General features: G+C 39.8%; 1 protein-coding gene across 7 annotated transcripts in view; it reads left to right on the top strand.

The window, feature by feature from the left end:
• Positions 1-17440, top strand: part of LOC147014913 (FYVE, RhoGEF and PH domain-containing protein 1-like) — a 184342-nt gene that overhangs the window by 161489 nt on the left and 5413 nt on the right. For all 7 annotated transcript variants that reach the window (XM_085853368.1, XM_085853370.1, XM_085853373.1 and 4 more), the window contains 5 exons: positions 553-648; positions 828-907; positions 1675-1705; positions 2557-2652; positions 15710-15835. In XM_085853368.1, coding sequence (XP_085709494.1) covers positions 553-648; positions 828-907; positions 1675-1705; positions 2557-2652; positions 15710-15835 — 429 coding nt within the window. The remainder of the gene's footprint in view (positions 1-552; positions 649-827; positions 908-1674; positions 1706-2556; positions 2653-15709; positions 15836-17440) is intronic.

Raw genomic sequence — 17440 nt, 5'->3', positions numbered from 1 at the left:
AAGAGGGTAAAAAGGACAATGAACTGACTATGTGGCAAAGGGGACAACAATTGGACGCAATAAGCAAAGGAATGAATGAACAGGAAAGGAGAAGAGAGGGAAGGGAAGGAAACCTGGAATTAAGAAGATTTTGTTATTTTGGGTAAATGGGGGTAGAAAAGATCACGAGTTGAGATGAGGATGGTGCCCCGCTTCCTTAATTTACGCCCTGTACTGAAGAGTGCGATTTAACAATCTCAGGAAATCGATTCCACAATTGGGAGAAAGGAGGAACAAAGGAGTCGAGGTGTGCCAACAGCCTGGATGTTGAGAGTTTAACGAGGAGCGGGTTAACGGAAGAATGTGTGCATCCTGGAATTGCTTGGGATTGGTGTCGGAGAGCTGAGAGAGCAGAGGAAGATAGACCAGAGGAGAGGTGGAGAAAAACATTTGCTATTCATCGTATCATCTTCATTGCAGTTGATGTTCCTGATCTCCCATTATGTTGCCTCACGTGTCATCATCCTCTCACCTTAAACATACGTCCATTCTTTGCCTTCATCCTTCCTGCAGTTTAACAACATGCTCCTGTATTGTGCGCCCAAATTGAGGTTGATGGGGCTGCAAAAATTCAGCGTGCGCACAAGGATAGGCATTGACGGAATGCAGGTGAGATCATTACATTTCAACTCCATGTCCTACAGGTAGTTGAAGAAAGCAAACCGTTTGAACAACCTTGATGTGTCAACCATGTGATCTGAGATGTTTCTTTTGTTTTGGTTCAAACTTGGTCGGCATTGTATGTACCTTAAACTAACCGCCTTTCTCTGCACCATGGTCCTTCCCAGTTACATGAGGCCGATACTGCAGGTCAGCCAAATACGTTTACTGTGGCTGGGAAACAGAGGTCACTCATCGTCAGGTCGAGGTAAGAGAAACTCAACAACCCGTCAATGCATGACTCCAAGTCCATTACCATGGCATTGTTGTTAATGGCATTGTTGTTAATGGCATTGTTGAATTCCACATGCAAGTCTGGCAAGCAGTTTTGTTTTTTGTCTTGCAATGTCTAGCCTCAGCGAGGTGACAGAGGGTAGAAGGAATCACACTGACGATGGGGCGGTGGGGAAATGCATGTGCGCAACATGGGGGTCGACGAACAGGGGGAGAGTTCACCGATATCGTGGTTTTGCTCATTTAAAGCAATTTCCTGAACTCCCCCAAAACAGCACGTTATGACTGTGCAAATTGATAAAATGTGCTCGTGAAAGTGGTAAAACGAGGAAGGTTATCGGGGAAAGGACGTTGGTCTTCAGTGGAACACAATTTGCATCCTCATTATGAGGAAGAAAGATTCCTCTCAAACTCTTCCCTCCATCTCTCGAGATAGACGTAGATGAGAGTGGGAGGGGGTGTAGAGAGACGGATGTTGGGAGAGGGAGAGGGAAGAGATAGAAGGATGGAGGGAGTAAGGAAAGGAGATGAGGAGGGAAGCAGATAGAGGAATGGAGAGAGGGAGTGAGAGGAGCAGAGATATGCATTTTTGATCCACACAAAGCTTTGACAACATGCACTCTGATTGAATTTGCTGTGTATCTGTAATAACCAAGTTCTACCTTTGTTCGAGCCGTGCTATCTGAGCATGCTTTGAAAGACGACCGGAACTGCACTCACTTTGTTATTCTTGGCTCACAGGTCAGAAGCTGAGAAAGAGCAGTGGATAAAAGTAAGTGATCCCTTCTTTGGTGTGCGTTACCCCCCCCCTCCATTCCTCCCCCCTTCTTAAAAGGCCATACTTTTTGTTTTCACTAGATTACAGATGTCTTTGTTCCATTGCTTGGATAAAGGTCGGGAAATGTGCCAAATAGTTTGTTGATGATTGAAAAGTTTATTTGATGTAGCTTCCAGGAAATGAATGTGATTGAAGGTAATTCGTTCCAATGCAAAGCCGAAAAGCTGCTGTGACCATCGCTCCCTCCGTGATCTTTTTTCATGTCCCACAATTCAAGGCATAGTTTCACAAATACCGTACTCAAACCTTCCTTTGAACACATTTAAACTTACAACCTCAAATCCATTCTCAAATCCACAACACCTTCCCCTCCTCTCCTTTGAAAAAAAAAAAAAAAAGTAATTAATTCCACGTATCAAGAGTTTAAATAGCCCAGCTCTCACTGACACCAATCTGTTCTGTAAACGGAAATCCGCAATGTGTCAGGTCGCGAAACATTCTCAAATATCATCGGAAAGCTTTGAAGAAGAAGAGCAGTACAAAAAAAATGATGATGATTAAAAATTAATTAAAGAGATATCAAAAACAGAAGAAAAAAAAATTGTTTATTACAAGGTTCAAATAACTAATAACCGCATGCTCCGTCGGTACACAAACTGATCGGAACAAAATGGAGTGCGTATTCGATCACATGACGCATTTTGCACTCGTTCCGTGAACAACAACTCAGACTGAGGTTGAGGGATCACGAGCCTTTACTTTTGTCGGTGCAAAAACAAAGCGGAGGATTGTGTGTTTTCCACGGTGAGGCAGTTACTCAGCTGCGCTGTTTGTTCTCCCCACAGGCCATTCGCGAGACTCTGGAGATGCACGAGAAAAACAGCGAGACCTTCAAGGCCTTCAACAGCTCCTTCAATCGAGAGGACGGGTGTGATCTGCCTGTGAGGAAATGTCCACGTCAGCACAAATGTTTAATATAAGGAGCACACTTGTTCGTACGCGGGTTCGCCACAATTGGCCTTCTCTGCGATCTTGCAAGTCATCACAGATTGGATTTGATAAATCTCACCGGATTGACGCATGCCAACATGGCTCCTTGAGTTCGACTCGCCTTCGCAAACACGTCGTTAAAATGCCGCATGGTGGTGGTTCGCCTCCCCGTCAATACCAGAACGGCGGGGACCGGACTCAAACGCAACCTGTGTTTCGGCCCTTTTTCTGAGCGTACTTTCTCCGCAAATCTTTACAGAAAAGGTAGCTTTACATCAATGGGACAAGGTAGCGAAAGTCTGCACAATTTTTTAAAATGCACAATCGTTGCTGCCTTTCGATGTTGATTCATCGAAGCTAATTTTACCATGGTGGTTGTGCTCGAGAAATCCCGAAGAGCGATTTATTAAGATTCCATGCGTCAAGACACCTTCGCTGTGCCGTTAGAAACGACATCCGCAGTTGTAAAAGCGATCTTAGCAACGTCCACCATTGTTCTTTGAGTCTTGACTGGGCCGGTGGTTGTCACAAAGGCTGAACTCTCGGGCCTTCGAGGCAAAACGTGACGGGACCGTGGAAATTCCCAAGATGGTCGGCCCGTCAGGTCGCCCACTTTTGAGGGCGCTGCGTGAGGAATCTTGACGAAGGAAATGCTTTGGAAGCGTCGAACGTATGAAAAATTTGCACTTCACGGAATTTACTTTGAAAGATGGGAACCAGATGTCGCGGACTGCTGTACTTTGCCACAAAACGGTAGCGAGTTTGCTTTGTTCCCTGCAGTCTGGCAAAGTCCCGTCGATCGGTCAAGTCGCTGCTGATGCGAGTCCGGTGCAGCATCAGCAATCGCGGAGTACTTTATACGACAAGGCGATGCCTTTCTGTGCGGAGTGATTACAAAAGACGACGCGTTTATTTATCTTATCCGTACGTTTGCTGCAAGATTTGTTTCGACGTGCACTTTTAAGCCAACAATGGTTTTCTTTGTTATTTTAACAGGAACCAGGCTGTGTCATTTCACAACCTTATTTAGGCAAGTTTTGTGCCCATTGAAAGGGGGATAAATAATTCTGGACAGCCATCGGCTTGTACTAGAACAGAGAGCAAGGTTCAACGCCGTGTCCCGATTTAACGCGTAGCATGTGTCCGGCCGCAGGGATCCTTGACAGGACCCTGGCGGCAGGAAGCCGCCTTCGTCGACTTGCATTCTGCTGCGCTGGCTGAAACGGCCATTGTACCAAAGCAGTGGATTGTGCTTGCGTTTAGACTGGTGCCAGACTAGGACAGACTTGTATCTCTTGGCCCGGTGCCACGCTGGCCAGCGGTCCTTCCTTGGCTCTCAGGAAGCATGTGGTGCTTTTCTATCTCCTTTCATTATTGCCATCTCCCACTTGTGTGATGGCTTTATCAACAGAAATGCCCCGAGTCTTGGTCCGACAAACGTTGTTTTTAGAATTATTTCTATAATTTGTTGTAATGCTTTGTACACGAAGATGTTACTTGTTTGGAACGGCATTCTGCTGTCGTTCCTGCGACAGGTGGTTCGACACTTTCAGGCTCGTGTTAGTCTGAGTTGGTGAACAATGTGAGTGATGGGTTTTATCAACTGAAGATCGACGAATGTTAGCATCGTGGGAAGCAAAGTATCGCTGATATCTCGGGTGTGAACCCTTCATCGGAGCAGAGGGCCAATGTCCGATAACGCCTGATATGTCACTCCGACGAAGAGGTAATGCTCGAAACGTCAGCTGTACTATGCTTCCCACAGTGCTTACCGTGCCCTTTATCAACCTTCGGTTCTGATTAACCTCTCGTCATTCGCCCAACTTTGGAAATACTGTTTATGTGTGAAAGGATAAAAGATGTTTAAACTCATTCGCAAAACTGCTAAACACAGACGACAATCAATAGATATGTCCATTCACCCGTGTGATGATTGAGGATGATGTTCATCAAACTCGTATCCAGGAGTGCAGTTTCATCGATGGAGTTCTGCACTTTCCTTATGAGGGAGTGTTTTTCTTATTTATTTATTTATTTATTTATTTATTCTTTTTACTAAGGCCAAGAAATAACAAACCTTTAAAAGGCAACACAAGCCAGCATTCGTCTACAGCGAGATTGTGCTGAAGATGCAAACAGAATCATTTACCATCTGATGGTATAATTACTGTGCTCAGGATGCCACAGTTGGCCATTGGTCTTGTTAGGTGGTCTTTGTGCTACAAATGAAGTGGTCCCACGACAGGTAGTTGGATGTAAACTATCCCTGGCTAAAATGATGTGATCAAAGAACAGCGTGTTCACAAAGCAAAATGAAAGTGCAGTTTTTAATTATTTTGTTCATTTATATGGATCATCGCTGGGAACGCAGCTGCACCGATGCGGTGCCATCTCTATGTTCGAGCAGTAATTTGGAATTTCATCAGGATGCCAGGTCTTTCAAGTCCATTGAGCTTCACGTCTGCCCGAGAGAAGGCACACTTTGTGATACGACGCCCTGAATGTGGAACACCAGGGTGACAGTTTATAGCTAGTCTGACATTCAAGCATAGGTTCCACAACTCAGGTGGGAGTGTGTGTCCATCCTGACATCGCTGAATTTTTAATAACATAGCAAATAACACCTGTAGCTTCCCTGATGGGTTTAATGAAAAGACTATTTTGTACTTCACAATCATATTGCATGGTTATCTGTGAGTCTCAATGAGGATGTAAAATGAAGTGAAACACACAAGAATGATCTTTTATAACATACTAGCAAAAGTACCCGTCGCTTTGCTTAAGGATTTAATCATAAGACAACATGTTGTACTTCTCAAACATCCTGCTCTACTCGTTCTATCATTTGCCCAAGGTCATCTTCCATCGGCTTGGAAGTCGGCTAACATCACCTTCATCAACCGTCCTTGCTGCATATATATATATATATATATATATATATATATATATATATATATATATATATATATATATATATATATATATATATATATATATATATATATATATATATATATATATGTCGTGAGCAAAAAAATCACTTCTGCTTCACTGCGAAGCTCCGTGCTTGATGCTTGAGTTTGAGAACCTCCGCTCAAAATGAATGAAATGAAACATTTTGAAAATTTTGATTCATTCTTACTCAGATTTCAACATCACAGTCATGCAAATTACCAAGTTAGTTAAACTTTCAATATACATATATATATATATATATATATATTCTATATTTGTGAATGTAACCACAATAGCTGTTGATATTACAAGATATCACAAGATACCTGTTGTTGTTATCGTCATGATCGTGGTTGTTATACTTTGCATGCTCCCTCCATGTACTGAACGTTTATACAAGTTTCCATTGCTTTGAGAAGTATTTTTTAAATATAAACGTTGTGCGCCACTTCCGTCCGTCACGCTTTATTCAAAAGTGTTCCTGCTGTTGTCCAATAATAATGGTACCGTTGGATCTGCCACATGAAAGCTCCAAGTCCCGATAAAAGGCATCCTGGTGATTAAACGGACGCAACGTTTCACAACCTCGAAATGTCTGCTCCAAGTGAATTGATTATTAGCATTCCAACGGGACCGTTTATATGATTCTACGACAGCAGGAACACTTTGAAATGAAACACGACGGACGGACGGACAGACACCTCCTTTCAGTAATATATTTGAGTTGAGTTTGTCAAAAACTTGTGCAAGTTAGAACTTAGAATCTTTCATTACTCACATTAAGTTGCTGTTGAAACACTTTCCTTGAACTGCTCTCCAGGCTGTTAGGGTATCCCATCGCATCCTGTATAAGGCATATCAGGTCGGCTGTCTGATCCAGTAACAGGCAGTGGTATATTTTGGAGACAGGCCATTTGTGTACTGAAACACTGGATAAATTATCAGCCTGCAATTGTGTCATCGGGTGATGGCAAACCACTCGGTGTGTCCTTGTCAGGGAAATTTCTTCAGCAGCACTTACTCTCTGATGGGAGAACAGTTCTGAGATCAATCGTAACTTTTGAATGGCTTTCCTTTATCATTGATAATGCCGACAACTAATTGTTCCTTTTTGTCCCCTGGCCCTCTGACAAGGTCTGAGGGCCAGGGCACATTAAAATGACTTCCTTCCGACCGATCAATCAACCTATCATCCGTCCATGTACTTTTGTGAACTCCATTTTTTTTTTAAATTAAACGTTGAACATTCAGCTTTCATATTGAAGATATCCATTCCAAATGATGTTATCTCAAGCTAATTAGATTACGGTTGTAATTGGCTGAATTATGTTGCCATGGCATCCATATTGGTAACTTTGCTTGTGTACACAATGTTTCAAAAGCTGTTCGAGATTTAGCTTTCACATCACACAGATCTATTCCTCATACCACCCAAAAGGCGGGGGACCGAGAGTATCAGATCCTTGTTTTATTTTAAACAAAAATCGACAGTATTTGGTATTGCAATGGCTGTGAGAAATACTTAAAGGTTAAAGCCACCACCACCAACAAAGGATAAATGCTTGTGGTGTGATTCGCAAACTATCATTCTCCAAATCATCATTAACCTCTGCCATCGAAGATGGACGGAGGTTACTGTTTTCACCCCTGTCTGTTTGTTACTTACGAAATCTAAAGATTTTTAAATATAAATGTCGTGTGCTACTTCCGTCCATCACGTTTTATTCAAAAGTATTCCTGCTGTTGTCCAATAATAATGGTACCGTTGGATCTGCCACATGAAAGCTCCTATCTAAAGATTTCGTAAGTATATTGATGACTTCCGTCGTGTGTGTGTGTGTGTGTGTGTGTGTGTGTGTGTGTGTGTGTGTGTGTGTGTGTGTGTGTGTGTGTGTGTGTGTGTGTGTGTGTGTGTGTGTGTGTGTGTGTGTGTTTGTGGTTGTGTTTGTGTGTTTGTTTGTAGGCACGATAACTCGAGAACGGAAGAAGCTACCAATGTCAAATTACACCACGTGATTTAGGAGGGTGATGGCTAGCGCTGATTAGATTTTGTTCAAAATCGTTCAAAGGTCAAGGTCACAGTGAGGTCAAACATTCGATTTTTGATGGTTTGGTACAGAATCATCGGAGAAACTTCTGGTTTGCGTCGCTACCTTCTCGAGAGACAGCTTTTATTAGACAAGGTCAGAGGTCAAGTTGACGATTTTGTAAGTACCAGTCTATGACTGCTTGTTTGTTTGTGAACAGTATTACGGAAAAACTCCTGGACGGATTTTGAGGAAACTTGGTGGGGGGGATTAGGTCCAAGGATCATGCCATGAGATATTGGACTTGGTCCAAAGTTCAATATGGCCACTATGGCGGCCATTTTGAAAAATATTTGAATTTTTGTTTTTGCATTTCTACATGTTTTAAGTGATTTCCAACCAAAAATAAATAAATTTGTTAGAGAAAAAAAAACATTTTGCAACTTTTTTTCAAAAAAATTTCGATTTTATTTGAAAAATATTTGAATTTTTTTTTTTGCATTTCCACATGAAGACCACAAGGGGAAAACCAGAGATGTCACTTTTTATAAATTTCAGGGTTATTGCACCTGCCAATAGTTGGCAACATAAGGTTTCCTCTCACAATATTACTTTTACAAATAACCAGGGGTGTCACATAATTTATATGGTATAAAGTTTAGTCGTGCAATGAAAAAACAAGTGTTGTCAAAGCTGAACAAGAAGAAACCCAGAGTTGTCAGTACTTTACTCCTGGTTATCTCCCTTTCATTCATGTTAACTGTTCAACCATAATATTCAGAGTTGAGAAACTAAAAAATGAAAGGTTGTAAAACTTTCACAGCATAAACTCTGAGCTCTACAATGGCCTATTTGGTTATATCATGGGCTCCGTAGTTGGTGCATATCGTGGTTCAAGCCTGGTCAAACCTTTATTGTGACTTTTATGGGACCCACGCCGTGGCTTAATGGTTAGCGCGTCTGAGTACCCATCCTCATTCGATGTACCCACCGCCCAATCAACCTGCTTAGGTATATGAGGGACTCACATGGGGTGACTTCGGCTATCACGGGGGTGGTTTATCCTTGGTTTCATCCCGGTTTTCCATCATATTAATTAGTACGGAGTAAGAAATGGAGAATCCGTCATCATATAAGCGAAATACCCTTGAGTATGGCGTTGAACACCAATCGAACAAAAAAACAATAACCGTTTAATGTTGAAAACAATAATCTATGATCACCAAAGTCATGTAATGTATGCAAATAACCAACAAGCATGAATTTGCGACACATCCTGGGTTAAAATTGCATGGCAATTATTAAACAAGGGAATAACCAGTGATGTCAGTTTGCAACATCTATTCGTTCTTTGCTCTTAAATTAAATAACACAGAAACTTGGCAAATGCGACATGCTTAATTTGATGGGCCAATGATCACTCTTCCTTTTACTGGAAAATAAATCTATATGACAGTTATTAAACACTCCACCAAAGTCTTGAAACTTTGTTTTTTAGTTTCTTCAAAATTGACAAATCCTGACATCTCTGGTTTTCCCCTTGTGGTCTTCACATATTTTAAGTGATTTCCAACCCAAAAAAAAATTGTTGGAGAAAAAAAACCAGAAATTTTGCACCTTTTTTTTCAAAAAAATTTCGATTTTTTTTTTTTTTTTTTTTGCAATTTCAACATGGGCGTCAATCGAGATAACCTCCAGTATTATGGAGAAACTCTTGGACGGATTTTGACGAAACTTGGTGGGGAGACGAGGTATGATCCAAGGATCATGCCATTAGATTTTGGACTTGGTCCAAAGTCCAATATGGCAGATATGGCGGCCATTTTGAAAATATATTTGAATTTTTGTTTTTGCATTTCTACATGTTTTAAGTGATTTCCAACCCCCCAAAAAAATTGTTCAAGAAAAAAAATTTTGCACTTTTTTTTTTTTCAAAAAAATTTCGAATTTTTTTTTGGGCATTTCGACATGCGCGTCGATCTCGTTAACCTCCGCCATCTAAGATGGACGGAGGTTACTGTTTTCACCCATCTGTTTGTTTGTTTGTGAACATTATTATGGAGAAACTCCTTGACGGATTTCGACAAAACTTGGTGGGGATATTAGGTGTGGTCCACGGATCAGGCCATTAGATTTTGGACTTAGTCCAAAGTCCAAGATGGCTGCGATTGCGGCCGTTTTGAAAAAATATTTTAATTTTTGTTTTTGCATTTCTACATGTTTTAAGTGATTTCCAACCCAAAAAAAAAATTGTAAGAGAAAAACAACCAGAAATTTTGCACATTTTTTTTTCAAAAAAATTTAGATTTTTTTTTTTGGCATTTCTACATGCACGTTGATCTCGTTAACCTCCGCCATGGAAGATGGATGGAGGTTACTGTTTTCATCCCTGTCAGTTTGTTTGTTTGTGAACAGTATTATGGAAAAACTCCTGGACGGATTTCGATGAAACTTGGTGGGGGGGATAAGTTATGGTCCAAGGATCATGCCATTAGATTTTGGACTTGGTCCAAAGTCCAATATGGCAGATATGGCAGGGATTTTGAAAAAATATTTGAATTTTTGTTTTTGCATTTCTACATGTTTTAAGTGATTTCCAACCCCCCCCCAAAAAAAATTTGTTCGAGAAAAAAAAGAAATTTTGCACCTTTTTTTTCAAAAAAATTTCGTTCTTTTTTTTGGGCATTTCTGCATGCTCGTCGATCTTGTTAACCTCTGCCATCGAAGATGGACGGAGGTTACTGTTTTCATCCCTGTCTGTTTGTTTGTTTGTGAACAGTATTACGGAAAAAACTCGTGGACGGATTTCGACGAAACTTGGTGGGGGGATTAGGTATGGTCCAAGGATCATGCCATGAGATTTTGCACTTGGTCCAAAGTCCAATATGGCCGCTATGGCGGCCATTTTGAAAAAAATTTTGAATTTTTTGTTTTTGCATTTCTACATGTTTTCAGTGATTTCCAACCAAAAATAAATAAATTTGTTAGAGAACAAAAAAACAAAATTTTGCAATTTTTTTTCAAAAAAATTTCGATTTTATTTGAAAAATATTTGAATTTTTTTTGCATTTCTACATGTTTTAAGTGACTTCCAACCCAAAAAATATTGTGAGAGAAAAAAAAATGTACACCTTTTTTTTCAAGAAAAATATCGATTTTATTTGAATTTTTTTTTTGCATTTCTATATGTTTTAAGTGATTTCCAACCCCCCCACCCCCCAAAAAAATTGTTAGAGAAAGAAAAATTTGCAACTTTTTTTTCAAAAAATTTCGATTTTATTTTTTTGGCATTTCAAAATGCGCGTCAATCGAGTTCACCTCTGCCAACGAATATGGACGGAGGTTGCTGTTTTTACCCGTCTGTTTGTTTGTGAACATTATTACGGAAAAAATCCTGGACGGATTTCGACGAAACTTGGTGGGGAGATAAGGTATGGTCCAAGGATCATGTGATTAGATTTTGGACTTGGTCCAAAGTCCAATGTGGCAGATATGGTGGCCATTTTGAAAAAATATTTGAATTTTTGTTTTTGCATTTCTACATGTTTTAAGTGATTTCCAACCCCCAAAAAATAATTGTTGGAGAAAAAAAAAATTGCACCTTTTTTTTCAAAAAAATTTCGATTTTTTTTTTGGCATTTCTACATGCGCGTCGATCTCGTTAACCTCTGCCATCGAAAATGGACGGATGTTACTGTTTTCACCCGTCTGTTTGTTTGTGAATATTATTATGGAGAAACTTCAGGACGGATTTCGACGAAAATTGGTGGGGAGATTAGGTATGGTCCAAGGATCATGCCATTAGATTTTGGACTTGGTCCTAAGTCCAATATGGCAGAAATGGCGGTCATTTTGAAAAAATATTCGAATGTTTGTTTTTGCATTTCTCCATGTTTTAAGTGATTTCCAACCAAAAATAAATAAATTTGTTAGAGAAAAAAACAACAAAATTTTGCAACTTTTTTACAAAAAAAATTCGATTTTATTTGAAAAATATTTGAATTTTTTTGCAGATCCACATGTTTTAAGTGATTTCCAACCCCAAAAAAATTGTTTCCGAAAAAAACCCAGAAATTTTGCACCTTTTTTTTTCAAAAAAAATTCGACTATTTCTTTTGGCATTTCTACATGGGCGTCGATCGAGTTAACCTCCGCCATCGAAGATGGATGGTGGTTACTGTGTTCACCCCTGTGTTTGTTTGTTTGCTTGTGAACAGTATTACGGAAAAACTCCTGGACGGATTTCGACGAAACTTGGTGGGGGGATTAAGTATGGTCCAAGGACCATGCTATTAGATTTTGTACTTGGTCCAAAGTCCAATATGGCAGAAATGGTGGCCATTTTGATAAAATATTTGAATTTTTGTTTTTGCATTTCTCCATGTTTTAAGTGATTTCCAACCCCCCCTCCCAAAAAAAATTGTTTGAGAGAAAAAAAAGAAATTTTGCACATTTAAAAAAAAAAAAAAATTCGATTTTTTTTTTTGGCATTTCGACATGCGCGTCAATCGAGTTAACCTCCGCCATCGAAGATGGACGGAGGTTAGTGTTTTCACCCCTGTCTGTTTGTTTGAATGTAAACATTATTCTGGAGCGACTCCTAGTCAGATTTCGATGAAAATTGGTGGGGAGATTAGGTCTGGTCGAATGATCATGCCATTAGATTTTGGACTTGGTCCAAAGTCCAATAGGGCCCCTGTGGCGGCCATTTTGAAAAAATATTTGAATTTTTGTTTTTGCATTTCCACATGTTTTTAGTGATTTCCAACCCCAAAAAAAAAATTGTTAGAGAAAAAAAAAGAAATTTTGCGCCTTTTTTTCAAAACAAATTCGTTCTTTTTTTTGGCATTTCTTCATCCACGTCGATCGAGTTCACCTCTGCCATCTAAGATGGACGGAGGTTACTGTTTTTACCCGTCTGTTTGTTTGTTTGTGAACAGTATTACGGAAAAACGCCTTGACGGATTTCGACGAAAATTGGTGGGGAGATTAGGTATGGTCCATGGATCATGCCGTTAGATTTTGGACTTGGTCCAAAGTCCAATATGGCAGATATGGTGGCCATTTTGAAAAAAATTTGAATTTTTGTTTTTGAATTTCTTCATGTTTTAAGTGATTTCCAACCAAAAATAAATAAATTTGTTGGAGAAAAAAACAACAAAATTTTGCAACTGTTTTACAAAAAATTTTCGATTTTATATGCAAAATATTTGATTTTTTTTTTTGCATTTCTACATGTTTTAAGTGATTTCCAACCCAAAGAAAAATTTTTAGTGGAAAAACTACAAATTTTGCACCTTTTTTTTTCAAAAAAATTTCGATTTTTTTTTTTTGGCATTTCTGCATACGCGTCGGTCTCGTTAACCTCCGCCATCGAAGATGAACAGAGGTTACTGTTTTCATCCCTCTCTGTTTTTTGTTTGTGAACAGTATTACGGAAAAACTCCTTGACGGATTTTTACGAAACTTGGTGGGGGGATTAGGTATTGTCCAAGGATCATGTCATTTGATTTTGGACTTGATGCAAAGTCCAATATGGCCGCAATGGCGTCGATTTTTTAATAAATATTTGATTTTTTTTGCATTTCTACATGTTTTAAGTGATTTCCAACCCCCCCCCTCCCAAAAAAAAATTGTTTGAGAGAAAAAAAAGAAATTTTGCACGTTTAAAAAAAAAAAAAAATTCGATTTTTTTTTTTTGGCATTTCGACATGCGCGTCAATCGAGTTAACCTCCGCCATCGAAGATGGACGGAGGTTAGTGTTTTCACCCCTGTCTGTTTGTTTGAATGTAAACATTATTCTGGAGCGACTCCTAGTCAGATTTCGATGAAAATTGGTGGGGAGATTAGGTCTGGTCGAATGATCATGCCATTAGATTTTGGACTTGGTCCAAAGTCCAATAGGGCCCCTGTGGCGGCCATTTTGAAAAAATATTTGAATTTTTGTGTTTGCATTTCCACATGTTTTAAGTGATTTCCAACCCCCCCAAAAAATTTGTTCGAGAAAAAAAAAGAAATTTTGCGCCTATTTTTTCAAAACAAATTCGTTCTTTTTTTAGGCATTTCTTCATACAAGTCGATCGAGTTCACCTCTGCCATCGAAGATGGACGGAGGTTACTGTTTTTACCCGTCTGTTTGTTTGTGAACATTATTACGGAAAAACGCCTTGACGGATTTCGACGAAAATTGGTGGGGAGATTAGGTATGGTCGATGGATCATGCCGTTAGATTTTGGACTTGGTCCAAAGTCCAATATGGCAGATATGGTGGCCATTTTGAAAAAAATTTGAATTTTTGTTTTTGAATTTCTTCATGTTTTAAGTGATTTCCAACCAAAAATAAATAAATTTGTTGGAGAAAAAAACAACAAAATTTTGCAACTGTTTTACAAAAAAATTTCGATTTTATATGCGAAATATTTGATTTTTTTTTTTGCATTTCTACATGTTTTAAGTGATTTCCAACCCAAAGAAAAATTTTTAGTGGAAAAAAACTACAAATTTTGCACCTTTTTTTTCAAAAAAATTTCGATTTTTTTTTTTTTGGCATTTCTGCATGCGCGTCGGTCTCGTTAACCTCCGCCATCGAAGATGAACAGAGGTTACTGTTTTCATCCCTCTCTGTTTTTTGTTTGTGAACAGTATTACGGAAAAACTCCTTGACGGATTTTGACGAAACTTGGTGGGGGGATTAGGTATTGTCCAAGGATCATGTCATTTGATTTTGGACTTGATGCAAAGTCCAATATGGCCGCAATGGCGTCGATTTTTTAATAAATATTTGATTTTTTTTGCATTTCTACATGTTTTAAGTGATTTCCAACCCAAAGAAAAATTGTTGGAGAAAAAAAACCCAGAAATTTTGCACATTTTTTTTCAAAAAAATTTCGATTTAATTTTTTTTGGCATTTCTACATGCGCGTCGGTCTCGTAATCCTCTGCCATCGAAGATGGACGGTGGTTGCTGTTTTCACCCCTGTCTGTTTGTTTGTTTGTGAACAGTATTATGGAAAAACCCCTGGACGGATTTCGACGAAAATTGGTGGAGAGTTTAGGTATGGTCCAAGGATCATGCCGTTAGATTTTGGACTTGGTCCAAAGTCCAATATGGAAGAAATGGCGGCCATTTTGAAAAATATTTGAATTTTTGTTTTTGCATTTCTACATGTTTTAAGTGATTTCCAACCCCCCAAAAAAAATTGTTCGAGAAACAAAAAAATTTTCACCTTTTTTTTTTTCAAAAAAATTTCGATTTTTTTTTTGGGCATTTCTGCATGCGCGTCAATCGAGTTAGATGGAAGATCGATGGAAGATCGTCAATCGAGTTAGTCCGCCATCGAAGATGGACAGAGGTTACTGTTTTCATCCCTCTTTGTTTGTTTGTTTGTTTGTGAACAGTATTCCGGAAAAACTCCTTGACGGATTTTGACGAAACTTGGTGGGGGGATTAGGTATTGTCCAAGGATCATGTCATTTGATTTTGGACTTGATGCAAAGTCCAATATGGCCGCAATGGCGTCGATTTTGAAAAAAATATTTGAATTTTTGTTTTTGCATTTCTTCATGTTTTAAGTGATTTCCAACCAAAAATAAATAAATTTGTTAGAGAAACAAACAACAACATTTTGCAACTTTTTTACAAAAAAATTTCGATTTTATTTGAAAAATATTTGAATTTTTTTTGCATTTCTACTTGTTTTAAGTGATTTCCAACCCCCAAAAAAAATTTGTTAGAAGAAAAAAAAAGAAATTTTGCACCTTTTTTTTCAAAAAAATTTCCATTTTCTTTTTTCTGCATGCGCGTCGATCTCGTTTAGTTTATTCAATCATGGTTCAGTGGAGTCTGATCCGTTTTGACCTACAATGAATAGGATATCAGGTTCACTTAAGTGACCCAGCAGTATTGGCGGCGGAGGTTTTGCACTCTACCGAGTGCTCCTCCTCTAGTTTTCAATGTTTTGGACAAATTGTTGTCATTTGATGAATGAATGAATTAAAGGCAGCTTTCTCTTCCCGGCCCTCCAGATGTCTGAGTTGGGTCAGCGCCAGCCCAAATTTGTGCGTGACAAATCCATTGTGGAGTGCATGAGGTGTGAGGAAGCTTTCAGTGCTTTGACACGGCGCAAGCATCACTGCCGTGCCTGTGGCCATGTAAGTCTGGGTGCCTTAACCCCCATGTCCCCACTCCGTACGTTAAACTACCCATAATCTGCTGATGTCCAATCTCCTTGCCTTTGAATTATTTTTATCCCCACGCTTTTTGAAAAAAAAAAGGGGGAATATTGTCATCTGTCTGTCTGTCCGTCCGTCCGCCCATCGTGCTCGCTCCTCCTAAACGGCTTTGCAGAAGTTCACCAAATCAAACGGAACACCAAATACTGCACTGGAGACATCAGAAGGAACCCCAAGAGGTAAAGAGCAAAGTTGGAGTCGTCAGGAGGAACCTGGATGGGATTCGGGTTTCAGCTGTTACTCCTCTTCCCTCAAACCCATCCAGGTGCAGCCAAGTGAGCGTTCCAGAAATGCTTCTGCAATAATTCACTTATCCTCAGAGATAGATCATGGAAGAGAGGAAGAGAGAGAGAGTAAAAGAGATGAAAAAAGCAATAATTATAATGAATAAAGAGAATTGTAAAAAAAAAAAAATTTTTAGAAAGAAAATTGAAAGGAACAAAGATGTCGGAAGGAATCCTGACAGATAGGTTTCAGCAGTTACTCCCAGGCTCAAACGCAGCAACATGTACAAGGTATCAGAGGTCCGTACCAGATATGTGCAAAAATATAGCGGGCAAACCCGGAAGAGGAGCACCACCTCACCTCCAACAACTTCTACGACAACAGAAGTCCAAACTGATCTGAGCATCCAGTGAGCAAAGCCTTACTCTGCATTCCGGGATGAACCGAGTTAGGTCGATGGAATTCTGCTGAAGGGTCAGCAGATAGTTGTTCCCTTCATCATGCACAGCAACATGCTCAGCAGGATTCACAAGGATCACATCGGCAACGAGAACTGCAAACAATTGGAAGAGGAGGCCATCCATTCGCCAGCAATGAACGGCCAGATCGAATACTTTGTGGGCCATTGTGATGTATGCCTGAAACACCACAGTGCCCAACGGGTGCCCACAATGACATATTCCACTATGCTAATAAGCCATATTGGTTATGGACTATCTGGAAGTAGCACTGCTTTCATCGGAGACAAGCATTTAGGTCATCACCAAGTGGCCAGTTGGCACAGTCTTTGGATGCCAAGAGACCCCGATGCTGGTGGTGAGTAATGGAGGTGACCAATTTGTCAGTGCAGAATACAAGTAGTTCACAACAGACTGGCTGCTCAAGCACATGTTGTCAAGCCCTTATTATCCCCAGATCAACAGTTTGGCTGAGGACAGTGTCAAAATCGTGAGAAAACCTTTAAAGGGCCGGGGAGTGAGAATATCCCTCTCTGACTGCATTAGCCAACAGGGATGCCCCATAAGAACAAGGACGGTCGCTGGCAGAATTCTTCCTGGGGTGGAAGCTCTGAATGCATCCAGTCTGAGGGACAAATGACCTTCAAACAAAAGCTTGAAAGCATGAGGTGCAGTGGCCAATGCCAAGAACCGTTCAAGGCAAGGAGCTGTCAGAACTGAAAACACAGCAAACCATCCATGTTGAGCAGTGACCATTTAATTGGGGGGGCAGAAGCTGAATAGTGTGGATGATGGGTTCCAGAGATGGAGCTGGAAAATGGATGAATCTTTCAGAGAAATA

This window comes from Eptatretus burgeri, chromosome 13, assembly GCF_056783735.1.
Source record: "Eptatretus burgeri isolate ZD-2024b chromosome 13, Ebu_testis_v1, whole genome shotgun sequence".
In the NCBI taxonomy this organism is placed as follows: domain Eukaryota; kingdom Metazoa; phylum Chordata; class Myxini; order Myxiniformes; family Myxinidae; genus Eptatretus; species Eptatretus burgeri.
Note: the sequence above shows the minus strand (reverse complement) of the source record. Positions and strands in the feature narration are given on the sequence as shown.